Below are 19,555 nucleotides of genomic sequence, written 5' to 3' on the forward strand. Positions count from 1 at the left end.
ATATATTTAATTCTATGAAAGCATCGTTCTCGCGAATTTTTCACCATGGGACACATTTGCTAATAAAAAGGACCAAGCGACTTTTTATACAGACGGGAAGTAACCGTTAATATTGGCCGTGATCGAGGCGCAAATGCTACGATATTTACGATAATAATTTTTTTTCTAAAATTTGAAATGGACAGAATGGATGAATATCTTTCTTTTAAAAATACATGTATACCTGTATTCATTAATTCTAACAATGAGCTCATTGCTGCAATAACATAAGATAAGGTAGATAGATTTTTACAAAAATCAATGTGATTTTCGTTTGTTTGACATTAATTATAAGTATGATATTATGGAATTTTACAAATATTAGTTATTACTCATGATATTTTCTATCGATGTAGAGATCGAATAATTTCCTCTTCGGAGGAAATGAGGCAAAACAAGCTGTACAGGTAATACTCATGGACTTCCTGTGTATACTGTTTGTGTACAGGGATAAGCGCTCTGCACGGTCTGTACGACCGCCAATGCCGGGGTAACACACATGTAAAATTAAGGCCCTCCCCTTACCTGAGAAAACCGTATGGTTAAAAATGTCGGCTTTTAAAATCTCTCAAATTCAGTAACAGGGATGTAAACTTTTGAAATAATATGTGAAAATACAAGTAATAGTTTCATTTAATAAAAAAATATACATGTAAGAATTGGAGAACATAAAATATAACAATTTGATTTGTTTTGTTTGTTTGTTTGTTGTTAAACGTCCCTCTTGAGAATTTTTCACTCATATAGAGACGCCAACACTTGCCGGTGGAGGGCTGCACATTTTGACCTATACTCGGCACTCAGGGCCATTGAGAAGTGAGAAATCTTTTCTCGTGCCAGCACCTACTGCAACACGAGACATCGGTTTATACGGTCTCATCCGAAGGACTGGTCTCTACGCCCCGCAGTGGGATTCGAACGGGCTACGTAAGGATCAACTCCTTATATTACACAGCGACTCTATAGCAAACGCTCTAACCACTGCACCACGCGGGCGACAAAATAACAATTATAAATCCATAGTTCATGTAAAAATACTTTGGTTTACTATATAAAAACTTTTATTCAAAACAGTTAAAACTTTGATAAAATAGTAAACTACAGTTAACTATAGCATTTTTATGTTAGGGGAAGTTTTTTTTTCAAAAGTAGATCAAACTTTAAAGTCGGTCAAATTGTTGGTATCCAAAAGAAGGTTTGTCACAAGGAATACACTAATCTTGTAAAATTTGAAAGCCCTTGTACTAAATATTTAAATGTGTTGTCCAAAGTTAAAGTTTTTTTTTAAAAAGTGGTTCAAACTCTAAGGTCAAGGTAAAAAATATTTATACCCATGGATAGGTCTTGTCACAATAAATACAATATAAAAGCCCTAGTTTCAATTGTTAAAAGTTATGGCCAAGGTTACAGTTTGATAAATTTTTGCAAAAACTCAAAAGTCAAAATCAAGTGGTCAAGTATGTTGGTACCTAAAGAAAGATCCTGTCAAAAGGAATAAATATCTGAAATATGAAAGTCTTAGCTCTAACCAATCAAAAGTTATGGGCAAGGTTAAAGATTTTGACAAAGAGACAGACAGACAGACAGAAGGACAGGGCAAAAATTATATCACCCCGAATCTTTGATTACGGGGGCATAGCAAAACGCCAGTCAAAACGCGATGTTTGGAATAAGAAAGAAGAAATAATATCACGTTTATAAAGATTTAAAATAATAAAAATGGAAAAGACAAAAACTTTGTAAGAGAAAGGCCAGGCCAAATATACATGATAAGCGTGGTACTCTCTAGCCAATTCTTTTGTCTATGCATAAGGTTGTATGTGTAAACTCATTCTGAAAGTCCATCAAACAACAAACTTCTTGTAAATAATTTTTGTATGCATTTTCCTAAAGATACCTTATAATTACGAATGGAGATCACATTGATTTTTGTAAAAATGTATCTACCTTATCTTATGTCATTGCAGCAATGAGCTGAATTCATTGTTAGAATTAAAAAGATATGGCAAATTTTTTTTGTTTTATTTATCTTTTAATTAAATGTCTCCCCGACTTTTTAAAAACCATGAAAAACCATACTTTTTTGTATTATGCATTAAAAATTCTTGATTAATTCTTTAATTCAATTTGACCTATCAATAGCATAATTTTCCAAGGATTATTATTACAGATTTTCTTTTCAGACAGACATTATTATTTCAGTATAGACATCCACAGTGACTTCAATTTCAGAACTTTGTGTGCACTTTTCTTTATCATGATAAAAACAAAATAAATTACAAATATTTTAAATTAAAATATGACAAAATCGCCATCTCCTTTTTTTAATGTAATATAAAAACCACGTGCTGCCCACGCATGGATGTGATAAGAAAATGCCTTGCAACCCGATTGAAATTGATCGCTTTTTTACCCGTCGAGATGAATAAATAAATGAATCGCATTTTACCAGGCATAAGCAAGTCAACGCATATAAATATGCTATAAAAAAGCCGACATAGATTTATTAATAAAAAAACTTCTTGCTTTTACAAAACATCCTTACCTCTGAAGGTTTCAGACGAATATGTAAAATGACGTCAGAGTTCTATGTTAGGTGCTACTAATATCCTCAGGTGTGAATGGAACAAATAAATACCGTAAAATACGCCAAGTGCACTAGATATACTATGCTACTAATATCTTCAAGTGTGAATGGAACCAGTACATGTAAATACCGTAAAATACTCCAAATGCATTAGGTGCATTATCGACCAGACCAGATCACAAATATTTATTTCACTTTGATAAATATATTTAACCTGAAGAGTTTAAATTCCATTAGTCAATATTTGTGTTTACTATAATTAAACTTCACCTTTCAACGAGTGTCATATTTTCAAATCAATAAAACTGCAGTTATTCACAGTGGTAATAATGACAATCCTTTAGTACATCTTTTTGCATCTTATAAAAAAAACAGTTTTCCTGTGGGATGCATTTTTTGCGCAGAATGAATCTGTATCATCTGTCAATAGTAAATTACAACACTGAAAAAGATCTACTGATCAATGAAATAAACGCAATAAATTGATAGACGGAGATATGTTGCCCTAAAGCAAGGGGAGTAGGATAATCAGGGATCAACAAAATACTAGTAGTTAGTCTAGCACTTAGTAAATAATCACAATGTAGGTTTATGCACTTGCCATTATCAATGCACTCCCATTTGTAACTATCGTTATACAGAAAAAAAACAACTTCATAGTGCCTGAGAATATGGAGTATTCCCTTACATTCCCTCATACATTCGCCTCTCTTGTCTTTGAAGAACATGTGATGTAAAAAGATATGGCATTTTTTTTTTTTTAGTTTTATTTATCTTTTAATTAAATGTCTCCCCGACTTTTTAAAAACCATGAAAGTACTTTTTGTATCATGCATTAAAATTCTTGATTGATTTTTTTATTCAAGTTGACTTATCAATAACATTATTTACAGTACTTAATTATCATAGATAAATAGTGGGGATACCCCCTACAATATCAATAAAGCTCTTTCCAGTACCAGAACACTTGACACAGTGTAAATAAGCTCTTTTATTTGTAGGGACATGTTTTGTGGTCTGTGGAAAATTAATTGTTTTGTGGGGATTTGAATGCCTGGTTGAAATGTTGAGTTGTTATGTATTTGAAATTGTACATTTCGTGGAGGAGATTAATTCGTGGGTCTCTACATACCATTAAATGAACGAAAATTACCCCCCCCCCCCCCACACACACACACAGGAGATTTCACAGAATAGAATATCCCAAAATATTATTTGACAAGGTAATTTGTCATCTGTTTTTATACTTTTATTACACTAGACGTTTGCATATATTATATATGAACTTATTTTTTTTCCAAAAGGGACATGAAGCCTAGTAGATGGATATCAAAGTCTATGGATCTCTGTATATCTCTTATGAAGGTGAATTGAAATTTGAAGCGTTTAGCATTAAAGTAGAATAATTTACATATAAACACTTTTTTCCTGCATTTGTCACATTTTTTTTTTTCATTTCCCGCCTTTGAGTGTCATTTCTTGAGCAGATCTCAACTAAATATAACAAGTCAACTATACAAATAACGAGACTTTTCCGTTTATACATATATGTCAAAGCAGATTCGGTGATATTTAAAAATGGGCCATCCAGTACCTTTTTCACACGCAATTTAAAAACTACAGATATTATTCAAACCCAGAAAAATTCAATCAGTCAAATTCATGAGAAGTTAAGTTCATATTCATTTTTGTCCTGAAATGTAGTGATCAAATTTCCTCTGGTATTCACGCCCTTTCTCACTTTTTCCTATCCAATAATACAATTTTGCAACCAATTCATACATTTCTGGAAACTCCTTTGAGAGTGTCGCAATCTCAGGCATATAGGTAGATATAGGATATACACATCCATCCAAAAGAGAGATATGGTATGCATGTGTGTAAAATTGAAATAATCTCCATTTAAGGTTTCTCGTCATAGTTTCTTGCTGTTTAATTATCTCCTTCCGTAGTTCAGAGTCCTCTACATCTTCAGTATTGAAGGATTCGTCGGAAATAGCACGGCCAAGGCAACGAATGGCTGTATCAACGGCAAGAGTGGCTAAACTTACATTTTCCTTTCTATACTGGGATAAACTCAGGTCATAGAAAAAAGAAGCTAACAGAGAGTGGTTTCGTGTTTTCTCTGTCGGTATTCTTATCCAAGCTAATTTAAAGTCAACTTTCCAAGGAACCATTTCACTGACAATTTTGAAATTTTTATTTGAAGAACGTGCAAAGACATCAGTGCCATTGTTCATATCAAACAACTGACGCAAAATTCCTCTTGAATGTCTTCATACGCTTCCCGAATTAATCGGTATGCCAAGGAGTAAAATCCAAGCCGACAAAAGAATTTTGAAACTCGGAAAGTAGCCGGTAGGAATGTTTTTTGATAAACTTCACTGTAGTCTCTAGAGATTGACAGAGCTTTGCATTCATTTAAAATTTGTCTATTTAGATTTCCACTAAAGATGTATCCGTGTCTATCTGCAAGAAAGCTAATAACCATCGTTGGAAAAAGACGAATTGCCTCAATGTACATACAGATGGTTTCTATTTCATCATTAGTAAAATGATCTATAATGTTATTTGATGATACGAAATAATGTGGAAAATATTTTCTTTTCAAATACATAATCAGCAAAGAAACTGAATATAAAATGCATCCAGCAAGATTTGTCTTCCATTGCTGTTGAGGAATTTCCTCACATGCGTATAGAAAAACTGAGAGGATATGCTTGCTTTTGAGTCCTTTTGATACGCCTCTGGTAAACTCTTGGATCATGATTTTAAGAACATGATATCCATGAATCTGAAAGTTGTCTAAGGCTTCCCAAAAAATGATAAAATTTGCCGCAGAAAAATCTAATTTCCATTCAATATCAGGATGGATACTTGCAGGGTGGTTCTTTGGGATCAATGTACACGTCCCAATCGTATGAATTTTGGATATAATGTACCGAGATGGCCAATCAAATTTTCGTTTACGTTGAACCCATTCTTTTGCAACTGTAGGAAATGTAAAGCAAACAAATCCAACATAACATTGTCGTATACAAGGAGGAAGTATAATGTCTACAGGCAGTTCCTGTTTCGTAAGGAACACTTTACCATTGAGTTCAGGAACTCTTTTTGTTGCCCAGGTCGTTTGAGTTTCCAAAGACCACAACCGACAATAACCTGGATGTGTAGCGCTACAATCGGCATGCAAAACAGACATTGAGTCTCTTTGACCAGATCCAGTGGGTTGGAATTCTATGAACCAGTCAAGCTGTACCGCAACTACAGAAGGATCTCTGGTCATAAATCTGGATTGATATTTAAATTTTTTTCTTTCTTGGGAACAGTCTTCTAAAGCGACGTTGTCTCCAGTGGCAAATGTTCCAATATATTGAAACACTTGATTTTCAATTTTTACAACCCCACTCATTTTTGAGTACCCTATAATTAATTCTTTCGGAAAAGTAAGCTGAATTATAAATCCAAGAAGCGGAAGTGGTATTCCAGTCAAAATGTCGACATATAACGGATCTTCAAAGAGACACTGAAGTGAATCTGAAACAACAATGGAATATGAAAATACAAACAAGAAGTTGAATACACATTTTCGAATTGCAGTAAGCAAGTCATAAGATATATATTATTAAAATGTTAAATATAAGTTGATGTTAAAAGGATTTCAACAACCCTTTTTAAAGTCAGCTTTTCACAAATTTACGTTTGTTCAATGACACTGTTTGTTAACACAACCTATCGTTGGAACATTTTTTGTCTGACCTGTTTCATACCAATTGCCAGGTCATTGTTTTTATACTAAATTTATACTAAACGGAGTACGCTGTCTACCTAATTAATACATAGGGCTCACGGCGGATGTGACCGGTCAACCGGGGATATTTACTCTTCCTACGCACCTGTTTCCACCTCTAGTCTTTCTAGGAATCTTTGGTTTTGTCCTGTTAACGATAAGTTATGTTTACTGGATTTACAGAGTTAATAACTGTTTGTCATCTTCAAATTGTACACTACGGTAATTGTGTAGAACTTTTGTATGTAGACTGTGTAGAAACTTTTGTACGTAGAGTGGTTACTACAAAAAAAATCCTTCATGCAATTTCAGCTTTTCGTAAATTCAAGCACATTACTCGTGTATGATATTTAACCTTATTATTTAGTATGTGATAAAATATTCTGGCTTTTTTTATTTCATTTTAGTTTATTTTTTTTTTTTATTTATTTATTTTTTTTTTTTTGGGGGGGGGGGGGGGAGGGGGGAAAGATGAAATGAAAAAAAATGCTTGCATGTTCATTTTTCGGACAAAATTGGTCATCATTAAAACGATTGAATGATAAATGTATACAAAATCATTTGAATGCTTACAATTTTCCTAGCCTGATTAAAAGGAGTGCAATTCACGACAAATACTTTATTTGTCTTACCATTTGATTCCTCGTTTTGGAGTTCGTCTAAACCAAATGAGTTGATCATAGAGAAATAACTGTTCTCCAGTTGAATACGTGTATTTGAGTTTTCTCCAGCCATCTGTTCCGAAAATTTCCCCCCTTTCAATAATGATGAAAACAACTCATTTAACCCGGTGTCCAGAATATTCTCGTGAATACCTATTTTCTTTAATCTCTCCAGTGTATTCTCTTGAATTCTATTTTTGGAATATTTGTTTGTACAGAAAAGTGCTCGATGAAGAAGTGCTCCTGAAAAAAAAGTTAAATTCATTTTAGTCCAACTGCTACGAAAGACTTTTTATATTCTTTTAATTAATATATTGAACTCTATGTTAGATACGTACTGTATGGCCACATTTTCTCCCATTTCCTGGGACGAAGGCTGACATAGTGGAATTCTCCTAGATGCCCAAGATAAATAGTCAACACTCGGAATGAAACATCTTTCCTAGAAGATTTTACTTCAGTGTGTCGAATATCATCTTTGAAAATATTAAACACAATAGCTTCTAGATGAAGAGCATCAACAATTGCTTTCAACATTATATGATCACTCCATTCTGTCGGGTTCGACATTCTTGTAAGGTATTCTACCCAGGTTTCAGTACTAAGGAATGATTTTATTGGACAACCATCTTCCTGCCGAGGATGGTCTCTTAAATACCTTAAAGGAGACAACAAATAAAAACATTTCAAAATCATCAATAATATTGGATGTGTAATTCAACACTCATCTTAATATTAGATAATGAATACATGCGTCTAATGTGAGTGTAGCAATAACATTACAAAATTATTTACATTAACTTTGTAAGTATATAAAGGTATAGCTAAGATTTCTCTTACTCAACAGCCATGTGTCTAAGGGTGTCCGCTGTATGTCCAAAATGACCATTTATTGTTAGCTGGTCAGCAATTGATCGGAACATACAGCTGCCATCGGTTTTCCCAATGCAGACCTCAAAATCATTATCAGCTGCAAATTTCCGGATTGATCTCATGAAAACCGGCATATTCATGTATTGCTCAACACCTTGGCCTAAGAAGTTATAATTTTGTAACAATTGAAATAACGCTAAGGTTCAAATCAAAGCAGTGTTATATCAATTTTCATGGGTTTTGAGCTAATGTAGCACAGAAATCTGTTGCTGACAGTATTAATTTTGATTGCCTTGATCGAAACCCACTTACTGTATCTGCCATCAGCGTGTGATGTATTGTAGTGGCCATATCCTTCGTATGCGAATTGACCTTTGTCGTCCCTCATTAGACGTCTATTACAGGACAACTGGTATTCGTCATCACTATCAAAGTAGTCTGTAGCATCGCCTTCATCGTCAGAGAGATCATCACCTTCCTTCGACGAATCATGAGATTTTTGTAATTCTTCTTGTCTAAGGTACACTTGGTTGGATTCATCAGAAAATTGTGCATAATTTGTTTCAGACACTTTATCTTCTTGCGATTTGAATGGATCATTTTCGAAGAATTCTGCTTCTTTTAAATTATTTCTAAGAACCTCTTCATCATTATCAATTTCTTCTTTTTCTTCATATGTTCTCTTTGCCCAAATGTCATTTAAGAACCTGCATGATTTTTCGGTCGATTTTTCAAACAAATTGGCAACACACAGTGTAACAGAAGAATTTTGTACATTATCTTTGTCAGATCCATCCATTCTTTTTCCTTCACTTCATTGCAAAAATATGTTCAAAATATCTTTACTGATAAAGGCAAATTTCCTTTTCAAAAAAAAAGGACGGAAACAAAAAAGTCTGTGGCGTTATTTATATAAATTCTAGTTTCCTCCTTTGTCTATATTTTTAGTTAAGGATGGAGTCTTTCAGTTTTTCAACCAAATCGAGAATTGAAAATAGATCTCGTTTCATTTTAGTCGCTTCAATCAATACACAGTTAAGACCTTGCCCTCTTCCCTTACATGTACAGTTGTATCATTTGATAATCGGAATATCCATGTAAATCTATTTTAAAAAGGAATCATGGTTGTCTTAGATTGTGGTCTAATAAAAGTCTTCGCTATTTATTAAATAATACAACTGTTACTTTTTGTATCTTGTATATTTTTTTAAGTATATCTTTTAAGTTATAAAAGATTTATGCAATATAGGACATGCGCGTTGCACAATTTTCTCTCTAGAAGGTTCTTTTATATTAGACATTGTGGATACTCCATTTCTTTACTTATTCCTGCTAAAAATGATTATTTTTTGAATGCTCTATTATCCGCATATGTCAAAAAATTCCTCCAAATATAAAAAAAAAATTCTTTAAAAAAAGAAGGTGTTTCCCAATATAAGTGGAGTGCAAATTATATCCTTAAATTAAAAAAAATTTAAATTAACAGAAATTTCGGGTAAAATTACTTGTTTGTGTGCTTTACACCTATACAAGAGTACTTCACTTTTGGAAGGCTGCAAATTCAGAACCTGTATAATCCACACTTATGGTTATTACACAGCGAGGAAACGTTTTGCCAGTGCTGTATATGATTTACATGTATATATTTGCATCGATTAACGCGGTCTCTTTCAATTGTCCCGCAAAGAGATTCGATACCGCAACGTAAGGACTAACTCCTTACATCGCGAATCTAGAACGAGACGGCACCTTTGATCAAACCACTGCCACAAAAATAAAACATTTCGATTATACGTTATCTGATAAGACTACATTAGTTATTGATAATGAAATTCAGTATTTTCAAAAAGACTGTTTCGAAGTAAAAAATGAATATATATTTTCTTGTTAAACATAAATACACGCAAAAACTCTTTTTTAAGAACTCTGGTTGCTTTAAGCACTATTTCCCCCAACTAATCCCCTATCTTGTTGTTGTGAAATGGAAGATGGATAATTTCCCGCGCTTAATTTCTCTTTGTTTCTTGCCAGACGAATATCATAACAAAATCTATCAATCTGAAGATCAGTATTTCTTGTCTCTATATCCATTCCTCAGCTTTTTTTTTCAATCCGTAACATGTCGCCTTTGTCACCTCAGACGAAGAAGGCGAAACTTTCGATTCTCTATCTATATTATCATGATGAAGCAGCCTTGGATTGTCTTCGTCTATAAATAGTTCCTAAGACGCGTTTAGATGACTGACACTACTACAGCGGCTACGAAATTGTCCATGATGGTACTCTTTATAACTTGAAGGTCGGGATCTCGGCACAGATCGCCAACCCAAACTCATATCTACCCATCTTGAGTGAGATTTCCAGATGACTGAGATACTGTCTTACAGCTCTGATGTCAATGTGACCTCCACCTTTTTATCGAGAAAAGAAAAAAAAAATATTATCGAGCAGCCTACTTGTTGATTCCATCTTTCAAAATGAAGCTAAAGATTACAGGTTGTTACATGTATCACACAATTAGCATGTGACTTCTACGTTATTCTCTGATGCAAATTTTATTTAAAAGAAGTCCAATGACTTACTTTACTAAGTACAGTCAGAGTGCGTGAAACTTTTTTTTAGAAATGCTTACCCATTAAAGATATAGGGGGAAATGGATTAAAAATCAAAATATCTAAATTCGGCAACAAAATTTACAATGTAAATACAAATGTAACGTCGCCGTAGCGTTCAAAGAGGGATAACTCTAAATTTTCAATCCTCGAAATAAAATACTCTTAAGTTCGTTTAAAAGTTTTTTTTACACTATTTACACATAATATTAAAATCACAACAACATCCAAGAATAACACATAAATTTTCCACAACATTTTCACAATATGTTAAACGTATATCCTATATGTCAACTCCTTTACTTCTCTACTACCAGTCTCTCTGTCTGAAAATATCCCCCCCCCCCCTATATATATCATTGGGGCATTGCTCGCGAGGAGCAATGCGTTTTGACCATTACATAATAATTTAGCATTGCTCGCGAGAAGCAATGTTATGTAAACAACTGACTATCTAAATATATAATAACGGAATCAAATATAACAAACATAATGAAATAATTAAATATCGTTACACAAACTTCCCTGTATGCAAAAATCATGACTCATTGCAAATTCTTTTTCTAAGACTTGTCAAATTTACATACTGATTTTCAATTAGATATTATAGTTCATCAAACGTTGGTTAAAAGGAATAACATCAAAGAATTTCGCAAATTATAATGGAACAGTAACAAAACAGTGAGGTAAATAAAAATGCTTATTTTGGAAGGTAATACTGTAAGTGAAATTTAACTCAAGTCCGATGATGAGAAACCAAGCAAAAATCACTTTTATCAAGGATAATAACGGACAAAAATTCACCTCTGAAATACAAATCTTTGATATCAACATTGCCATTCAGAGTCAAGGATTCAATAAAATAAAAGTATTTGACATGTACACTTAAACAATGAATGCTTTGACAGCAAGTTCTTACTAAACTAATGGTAATGTATGTTAGTTGCCATCGTCACAACGGGCAGACACAGAATGCAAGTATGTGGATGAGGAAAATTCTCTGTTTCTTAATATGCATGTAGGACAAGACCAATTACATATGTCAAACTACAGTGTGATGCCCTGAATAAAATGTAGGGACAATCTAATAGATTCTGAGTAATATTATAGTTCGTGTCGACTGTATCAAGCGATTGTGCCAAGCATTAAAATATGTTGGATTAAAAATACCGTATCTGAAATTTGCTTTAGCAATCTGCATTTATTTCAGATTATAATAGTTTGTTATTATATATAACAGCTTCTGTTAAAAAGTGAATTCGCAGGATACTATTTTGGGCTTTAGAAACACTACATCAAAGTTTCCATAAAAATTTTAGGGTATGAGTGGTTTTCTCAACAAACAAAAAAAAATCATATACGAGGTGTTGATATTTCACGATTTTTGATATTTTCACTCATGCTTCGCACGAGTGAAAATATAAAAAAATCCTGTCCCGCTCGTGAAATAAATTCCATATCCAATTACAAAATATTGAATATCCTCAATTTACATTATATAAGATTTTCAAGAAACTTCCGAAGTAATGAATAAGGCTAATAAGAGAGAAAAATCATTCTGAATGGAAGTCGTATTGAAATACAATTACGTAATCTATCAGAAGCAATTTCAAGCATACTCAAAAAAGGGAATTAAAGGGAAAGAATTCAAACTGAAATGGAGTTGTTACTGTGTCTGACTTGATAGGATATGGTCATGGTGCTGTAGTGGTAACAGAGTGTGGAGGAATACATCGCCTCTCCTACACAAGACCTTCATCAGAATTACCATTAGGGCCACAAGGAATCTGTACAGACCTACTGTCACACATCCTTGTGTGTGATGTTATAATAAAACACCGTACATATGACTGACAAACACGGTCAATTCCTGTCACTGATAGGGACACAACAACAAGCCACAGACGAACCATATAGCTTGAGTTATGACGACAAGCCTCAAACTGTCTGGATTGGATCATTCTACAACAACAAAGTATGTGTATACAGATATAAAGGGAGACAGGACTACCTTACCTAAAATTGTAATTAGTTAATTAGATACATTTTTAGTTAAATATAAACGAAACTACCTGACATATAATTTTAAGATGATGATAAAAAAAGGCATAAAGACGCAGAATTACTAGTATATGGCAGGTAATAGTAATTATCTGATTAGAAACTTGTATGTATACATACATGCAAACACAGGACTCTCCGACGTGTAATTTTTATCATTTAATAATTATGCAAATTGTCAACATGTGCACGGGTAATATCGTCGAACAATGTGAGTAGCGGTTAGTGAAACTGATACTCGGTTACCAGGATAAATATAATTTTATAGGTTAAATGAAGTGAAATGGGTTTTTTTATTATTTATAAATGAAAACTAACATTTATATACCGTTTTTTAACATTGGAGTTGATCTAACGTTTCACAAATACGTTCGATTTTTTTATTACACTTAATTTTTACATTTAATCTAAATGACTTTGATCACCAAGGGTATGGTTACTGAAAATTGCATTAACTGTCATACTGTTATTGAAGATGAAATTATCATTTATTCTTATATGTACGAAGGTTGTTAGAAAAGTTTACGGACAAGGTCTATTGTGCAATGTTGTAAGCACACCTCTTGAACTCGGCGGATAAAAACTATACGTAAGCAGAGATATAGTGTTTTCCGCAAAAACCATTGTGACGTCACAACAGTTGAACATAAAAAAAAAAAGCCCGTGAGTGATATCCACCGGATAAAGGGGTTAACATGTGATATTCATACATAGCTTATATCGGGTCTGTACAGCTAACGGAAAATGCAAAGTTATATTACGGACAAACATATAGATCTCTGTCTTTAACGAATCGTGTTCAGCTTTAAGAGACCTGACATTTTGTACACTAGAGTATCACATGATAAACAAGTGGTTTAAATGACCTTCCTCTCAGGAATGAAATATTGCTACTTGGACTCTGAACTTCATATTACAGCATCGAGGGCACTGCCTCAATAAACAGTATACATGTAAGTACGAACATTTTGTTTTTTTTCTCTTCTCTTCATAATAAAACCAAACTTACATAATTATTTATTATATTGCTATGACAGTGTTGCTAAATGTACTGAAATTATATTATGAATGATAAATTTAAGTCTGAATGTGACAGGTTTCGTGTTAATTTTTTTTTTCTGTGTAGCCCGATGTTCACCTTAATAAACACGACGTGTCCGTATGCTAAGTGGGTCCAGACTGCCAGGAAGTTATGCCCTGACCCAAATAAATATCACTGTTTGAACGATGAATTTGGTCGACCTGGGTGGCTATGCGCTGATCCAATATGGGTGGAAGGCGGTAATGTGCTGAAAATATATATTATCAATTTGAATTTTAGAAATGTAACTGAAGACTATAATATTTCTTCTACATAATGCATATCCCAATATAAAAAAAATGAGATCATCAATTTGACCGCACTATAGAATTTACTTTGAGGGTCTGATGTTAAAAAATAAACATAGTTATAAAAATATTCATTAAAAATGCGTGTACATATACTTAATGTAAAAGTTTTCATTTCGATCGTAGGACGATGTCCAGAATTTAATACCATCGCAAAGAAATTGGATACAGTTTCATGTGAGGGAGAAAACTGTCCAGACACAGTTTTTCAGTCGTCATTTGTTCATTTATGTGAGTATATTGTACGAAAATTACGCAATCTATACAATTATGTATAGTATTCAAAACCATTTTTTCGGTGTTTCACTGCAACATCTATATTTTTAGCGAAAATAATGCAATGCTACATGTAGCAGATATTTTAAATTTTAACTATTTTAAAGTTTTTTTATGTAAATAAAGCATACGTGTTTTAAGTACAGTGTATTTACAGTGTTTCATCGTTTCATATCTATGGAAAGTAAAAATTTAAACGTACTTCTCAATAAAAGTAAGAAATTTCCCATGTTTTCCTTAAGCAAAAGATATCTTAAAAAGTAGCATTGATCAAATTGGCAGGTTCTGATTTGAATGTTGGTACTGCTGATCAAAACTTGGAAGCAATACTGATTATTTGCTGACTCGTTTGCTTAATATATTTACATAATTTTATATAATAGTGATTTAATATAATGATTTCCTTTGATACTGAAACATAACAGAGCAGGTTCCGATTTTTTAATTATATTTTTTCAGATTTGAGTTGTAGAGGAGAAGGAGTTGAAAAGTAAGTTATAATTTAAATGTGCTATCCATCCGAGTTTTGGTTCTCCACCTTAATTCTTTCTTTCATACATTTCTTTTATACTTGCCCAAAAATTGAAAATAAATATAATAAAAACTAAAGAAATGTGACGTCAATTTAACATCTGAGAAAATAAACATATATTGTATATGAATACATGTTAATGGACCAGGACAACATCTTCAAACTTTGACCTTACAACTGAAGCCGTTCCGTTAGATAGTCCTGCATCTATAGGAATTACAGTCGGTATCATCGCTGGAGTAGTTTTAATCGCCATTGCTGTTGTTGCTCTGTGTCATCTTTTAAGAAGTAAGTGATAACTAATTTGGAATATTCATACAATCAAATATTTATATACATTCAATATACAGCAGAAAAAATTACACGGAGAGTGTATAACGTTTACATTGATGCATCTTGTAAATAAGGAGCAATTGCATTTCCTATATGGATTCCTTATGTATGTAAATTTAAATTATATAAATGTCACATAGTGAACTTTCTACAAAGCAAACCCAAACAAAACTATGTTTATTTTAGTTAACTTTAGTTTACAATAGTGTCAGTTTTTTCTTTAGTATATCAAACTTTTACTTTTCTTTTCTCTTGTGATCATGGGTGACGTGGTTCGTTTTTCACCAAATCTTTTCTTAACAAATGTCTATACCAATTCTATTCAGAAATTTACAAGATAAATATAAATCTCTATTTAAACATTTACTTTAGAGTTTCTGTTGTGTACGACCCACGGTAAATTTGGTCATAAGGAATTCCTTGGGACACACATTATAGTTTCTTAGATTAGTTTCTTAATTTCTTTATATTCATATACGAAAGTGTTACGATAAGTGAGTTACGGAAATTTGATAAGGACCTTAAATGTCCTTAGAACTGAGTTTTACCTATACAAAATATCTACTAAATGGGTTATTCTTTGAAAGAGGGTGTTGCAGAAACTCGCGATTATTCCCTATATCGAGAAGGACATTTGAATACCCACGACGCCTTTGTGTTCACGGCAGGTTTTTCCAGCTTGATATAGCAAAACACTTCACATTTTACATTTATTTCATGCATAGATTTTCCTAACATAGGAACCGATCGGCGACCTCTTAGTGAAAGTTAACCTTTTTATTTATTTTTACATGCATGTGTCAATATTGCCGTTTTGTACGAGAAAGGTTTGAACAATAAAATGCACATGCAATGGCCAGTGCACCTTGCACAGCATTTTTTAAGATATACGGTAGACAACGTCCGTGAGTATTTTTTAAATAAATAAAACTGTGTTCCATAATCACACTGTTTATGCTACATCCAAGACATTCCATTTGTTTCAAATCAAATCTTGGCCACTAAATAACAGACCAAAAATGAATCAAAATGAGTAAACTATGTAAAAAAATAAATTATTTAAAACAATACTTTATTTTCCAAGACATCGCCTTTCAACTAAATAATAGCATTATATCATTAGTTTTAGGTCACAGCTAGTATCAAGTAAGACAATTTAAATCTGCATGCGTTTAAAATATAACTCATTAACTTCTTGACATTCTCTCTCTCACTCTCTCTCTCTTTCCCTCGCTCTCCTAAAATAGATATTTTATTTCACTTCCATACATGAAAAAAGTGAAGAAAAAAAAATGCAAAAAACGACCCATTCCAGGATTCGAACCCATTCTCAGGTAAAATAATATTCGCTAGGAGTCCACCAGCATAACCACTAGACCATTTCTGACACTATTTTTCTGTGCGTTATTTTATGTACACGTTTTGCATTTCGTATGGATAATGTTTTTATTCAATTTTTGTGTTTTCAAAAATATGCCTCTTCGAAACAAAAATCGAAAATGACAGTTTTGAAGAAAATTCCTGCCTCTTTGTGCATATATCAAATTTATTCTGTTTCAAAGAGGCAATTTTTCAGAACAACGGGGATTCCCTATTTAAAAAACAGAAAATCGGATATATTTTGATGTGTGACTAATTTACACTTCATTTAATGGCAAATTGGAAGTCAATATGCAGCTTCCAAATGTTGTGCTACATTTAGCTGTATATACCGTTGTATCTGAAAAATATTAACATCGATTTCAGTGACTTAAAATTCTTCTTTTAATCTGCTACACATTTAGGGAAAATAACAATTTTTTTTCATTTTGGCTGCAGTCTCCACCTCACCTTACAAAAGTGTCTGAATGATAAAAATCATCATCTTTTCTTCATGTTCGAATCTTTATTTGTTCTTATATACTTAAAAATTAATGTTAACATTTTTAGGGAGACGACAAAACAAAAAAGACTCAGAAGCAGGTTTAGCAATGTTAGCTACGCCTGAACCAAACGATGGAAGGTCATATTCTCGCGCACAAAGAGCACTTCGCACGGAGAGATTTGTCGTCATAACGGGAATACAAGGATCCGGGAAAACATTTCTAGCTAAGCGACTTTGCAACGAATGGTTTCAAGAAGAAAAGTGTATTTGGATAACTGACCCGCAACATTTTCAAATTCTTTTAGATTTCAATAGTGTTTTTGTTCTTGATGATTTATTCCATGAACTACAGTCAGAGGACCAAGTGAGAGAAATGAAGGCAAATATCGATAAATTGTATGAAAATGTCGTTGTCAAACGTAATGGGAAAATAATTCTAACAGTTACAAGCTTAATTCTTAGAAGACTTGTATCTGTTTTTGAGGAAAGGAAGTATAAAAATATAATTGATCTCGATGAACTGTCTAAAGAGGATCGAGAAGATATATTACAATTCCATACGAAACTAAATAAAATGTTAGATGATACTTCAAAAATAGATGATACTTCTAAAAGTCAAAACTCATCAACTGTCATCAGAGATACTGATTTTCAACGGATGATTGAATATAACTCTGAAGGAACTTTTGATTATCTTGTCGAAAAAAGGGGAATGGGGTATTCAGCAGCTATGGCTTTGTGCTGTATGTTTAATACAGACAATCAGAAAGAATTCGATGCAAAATGTGGAAGGTATGTGAAATCTCCTGTCGCGTGGTTGCGACAAGATCTGAAAGAAATGTTCAACGAAAATAACATTGAAAGGAAAAGAGAAGCAATTGCTCTCTCTTTACTTGCTCTCCATGGTGGTCAATTTAAGTTAAGTGACTTGAACACGGCATTGATGGATAAACTAATGGAACTTGAAAATGTTAAACATGAGGAGGAAGGCTTTTTAATTCAAGCCTTTAATAACCAAAAAAGGAAATACGTCTATGAAAATGATGGTGTATATTCCTTTCAAGTACCAGTTGTCATGAAATTCTTATTCAGAATTATTTGTGAAAGGCATACGGAACTTTTAGAGTTTTGTGAAAAAGATTTGTGTAAACGACGAGTTTGTTTTTCCTCATTATTTCCAACTGATATCAAAGGAGATTATGCAAAATCATTTGTAAGCCTATCGTATATGAAAATGCTTGAAATTGATGATTGGTTTAGCAAGGAGAACCTGGCTAGTTAATGTCTTTCCACCTTGTATCAGTTATATTGTTTTCTCCCCACCGTTCGTCACACTTTCTTATTGTAGCATTGCTTGTCTCTGATATTTGACATAGAGCCTCATAATTCTTGTTGTATATGATTAATCATATCTTTAAACTGTGCAATACAGTACTGACATTATGATTATGGTCGCCGAAGCAAAATAATGTGTTGCTAAAAAATTGTTTTTCGAAAACTGAAACTCTTTAATTCCCACTAGAGTTGGTTATTTTGTATTACTGGTCATGTTATATTGATGTACAATATAGTTTCAGAAAATTGATCATTGTTCTAAGGCTTCGCAGGGGTACATGTAAAAGATTGTTGTCCATTAATAATATAAATTGTAATGTCAATGTGCATATGTGCAATAAGATTTTGGATGCTGCAAGTACCCACATACCAGAAGTTTATCAGGTTAAATTCGTTTTGTACGTCTAGTCTCATGTAATTTAAGTTCTAGATGGCCAATATTTTCTGTATCAGATATCAAAACAACTTTTTAAGGCGATTCATTTCCTCAAATATAGAATACCTACATTCACCACAATTTCATGGATGCTACATGTACAATACTGTAGCTTTTTTTGGTCATATTTTACACGCTGCATATGACCTTTACTTTTGATTGGGTGAATAGAATTTTTAAAGTACTTTCAGTCAATTCTTCTCTGTTAAGCGATCGAGTACAAAGATTATTGGACACATGTAATGCCAGTAACGATGCATGTTAATATTTCTTGATTTCGGAAATGCTACATTTAATATACATTTACCGAATAAATGATCAGTTCAAGCGACAAAAGAATGTTAATTTACACAAAGAATGTTTCCCTAGGGCATTTCAAACCTGAACTCAAGTTAAGCTGATTCCTTTAGAGAACAAAATTGTCAAAACATGTATTGTGCTATTACAAATAAAATGAATACAAAACACATTTCCTGCCTTTTATATTGGATTTTTAATTAATAGGCGTGTATCATGTACATTTAACCATGTAAAAAAGAAAGAGAACAAACAGTCAAATAACATTTTCTGAATTGTTTTTACAACGAAATATTCACTTACTGAGTATTAAGGATTTCTACATTTACGTTTGATCGTTCAAAATTATTAACAAAAGCTAATTCAGAGACTTTGTGTCCCCCGCTTAAGGAGAAAAAAGAGTGGAAGAACTGAAAAAAAAAATATGCAGATGGAAAAAGAAAAATGGTTAGCCATGACCTTTCAGTTT

General features: G+C 32.8%; 1 protein-coding gene across 1 annotated transcript; it reads left to right on the forward strand.

The window, feature by feature from the left end:
• Positions 1-12,488: 12,488 nt before the first annotated feature.
• LOC133195124 (uncharacterized) lies at positions 12,489-19,258 on the forward strand. The gene is made up of 6 exons (XM_061330993.1): positions 12,489-12,538; positions 13,751-13,905; positions 14,140-14,244; positions 14,749-14,779; positions 14,970-15,109; positions 17,084-19,258. Exons 1-6 carry the CDS (start codon positions 12,489-12,491, stop codon positions 18,298-18,300), a joined length of 1,698 nt encoding a protein of 565 aa, XP_061186977.1. The 3' UTR covers positions 18,301-19,258.
• Positions 19,259-19,555: the final 297 nt, after the last annotated feature.

Source organism: Saccostrea echinata, unplaced genomic scaffold, assembly GCF_033153115.1.
Source record: "Saccostrea echinata isolate AGI-Se365-2 ecotype Australia unplaced genomic scaffold, CSIRO_AGI_Sech_v1 ptg000029l, whole genome shotgun sequence".
In the NCBI taxonomy this organism is placed as follows: Eukaryota; Metazoa; Mollusca; class Bivalvia; order Ostreida; family Ostreidae; genus Saccostrea; species Saccostrea echinata.

Excerpts from the sequence above, each read along its gene's own strand:
- LOC133195124 (XM_061330993.1), top strand. The coding sequence starts at position 12,489 with ATGACGACAAGCCTCAAACTGTCTGGATTGGATCATTCTACAACAACA. Across the intron at positions 12,539-13,750 it reads GATCATTCTACAACAACAAA|CCCGATGTTCACCTTAATAA; the intron begins GTATGTGTATAC and ends TTTTCTGTGTAG. Across the intron at positions 13,906-14,139 it reads TCCAATATGGGTGGAAGGCG|GACGATGTCCAGAATTTAAT; the intron begins GTAATGTGCTGA and ends TTTCGATCGTAG.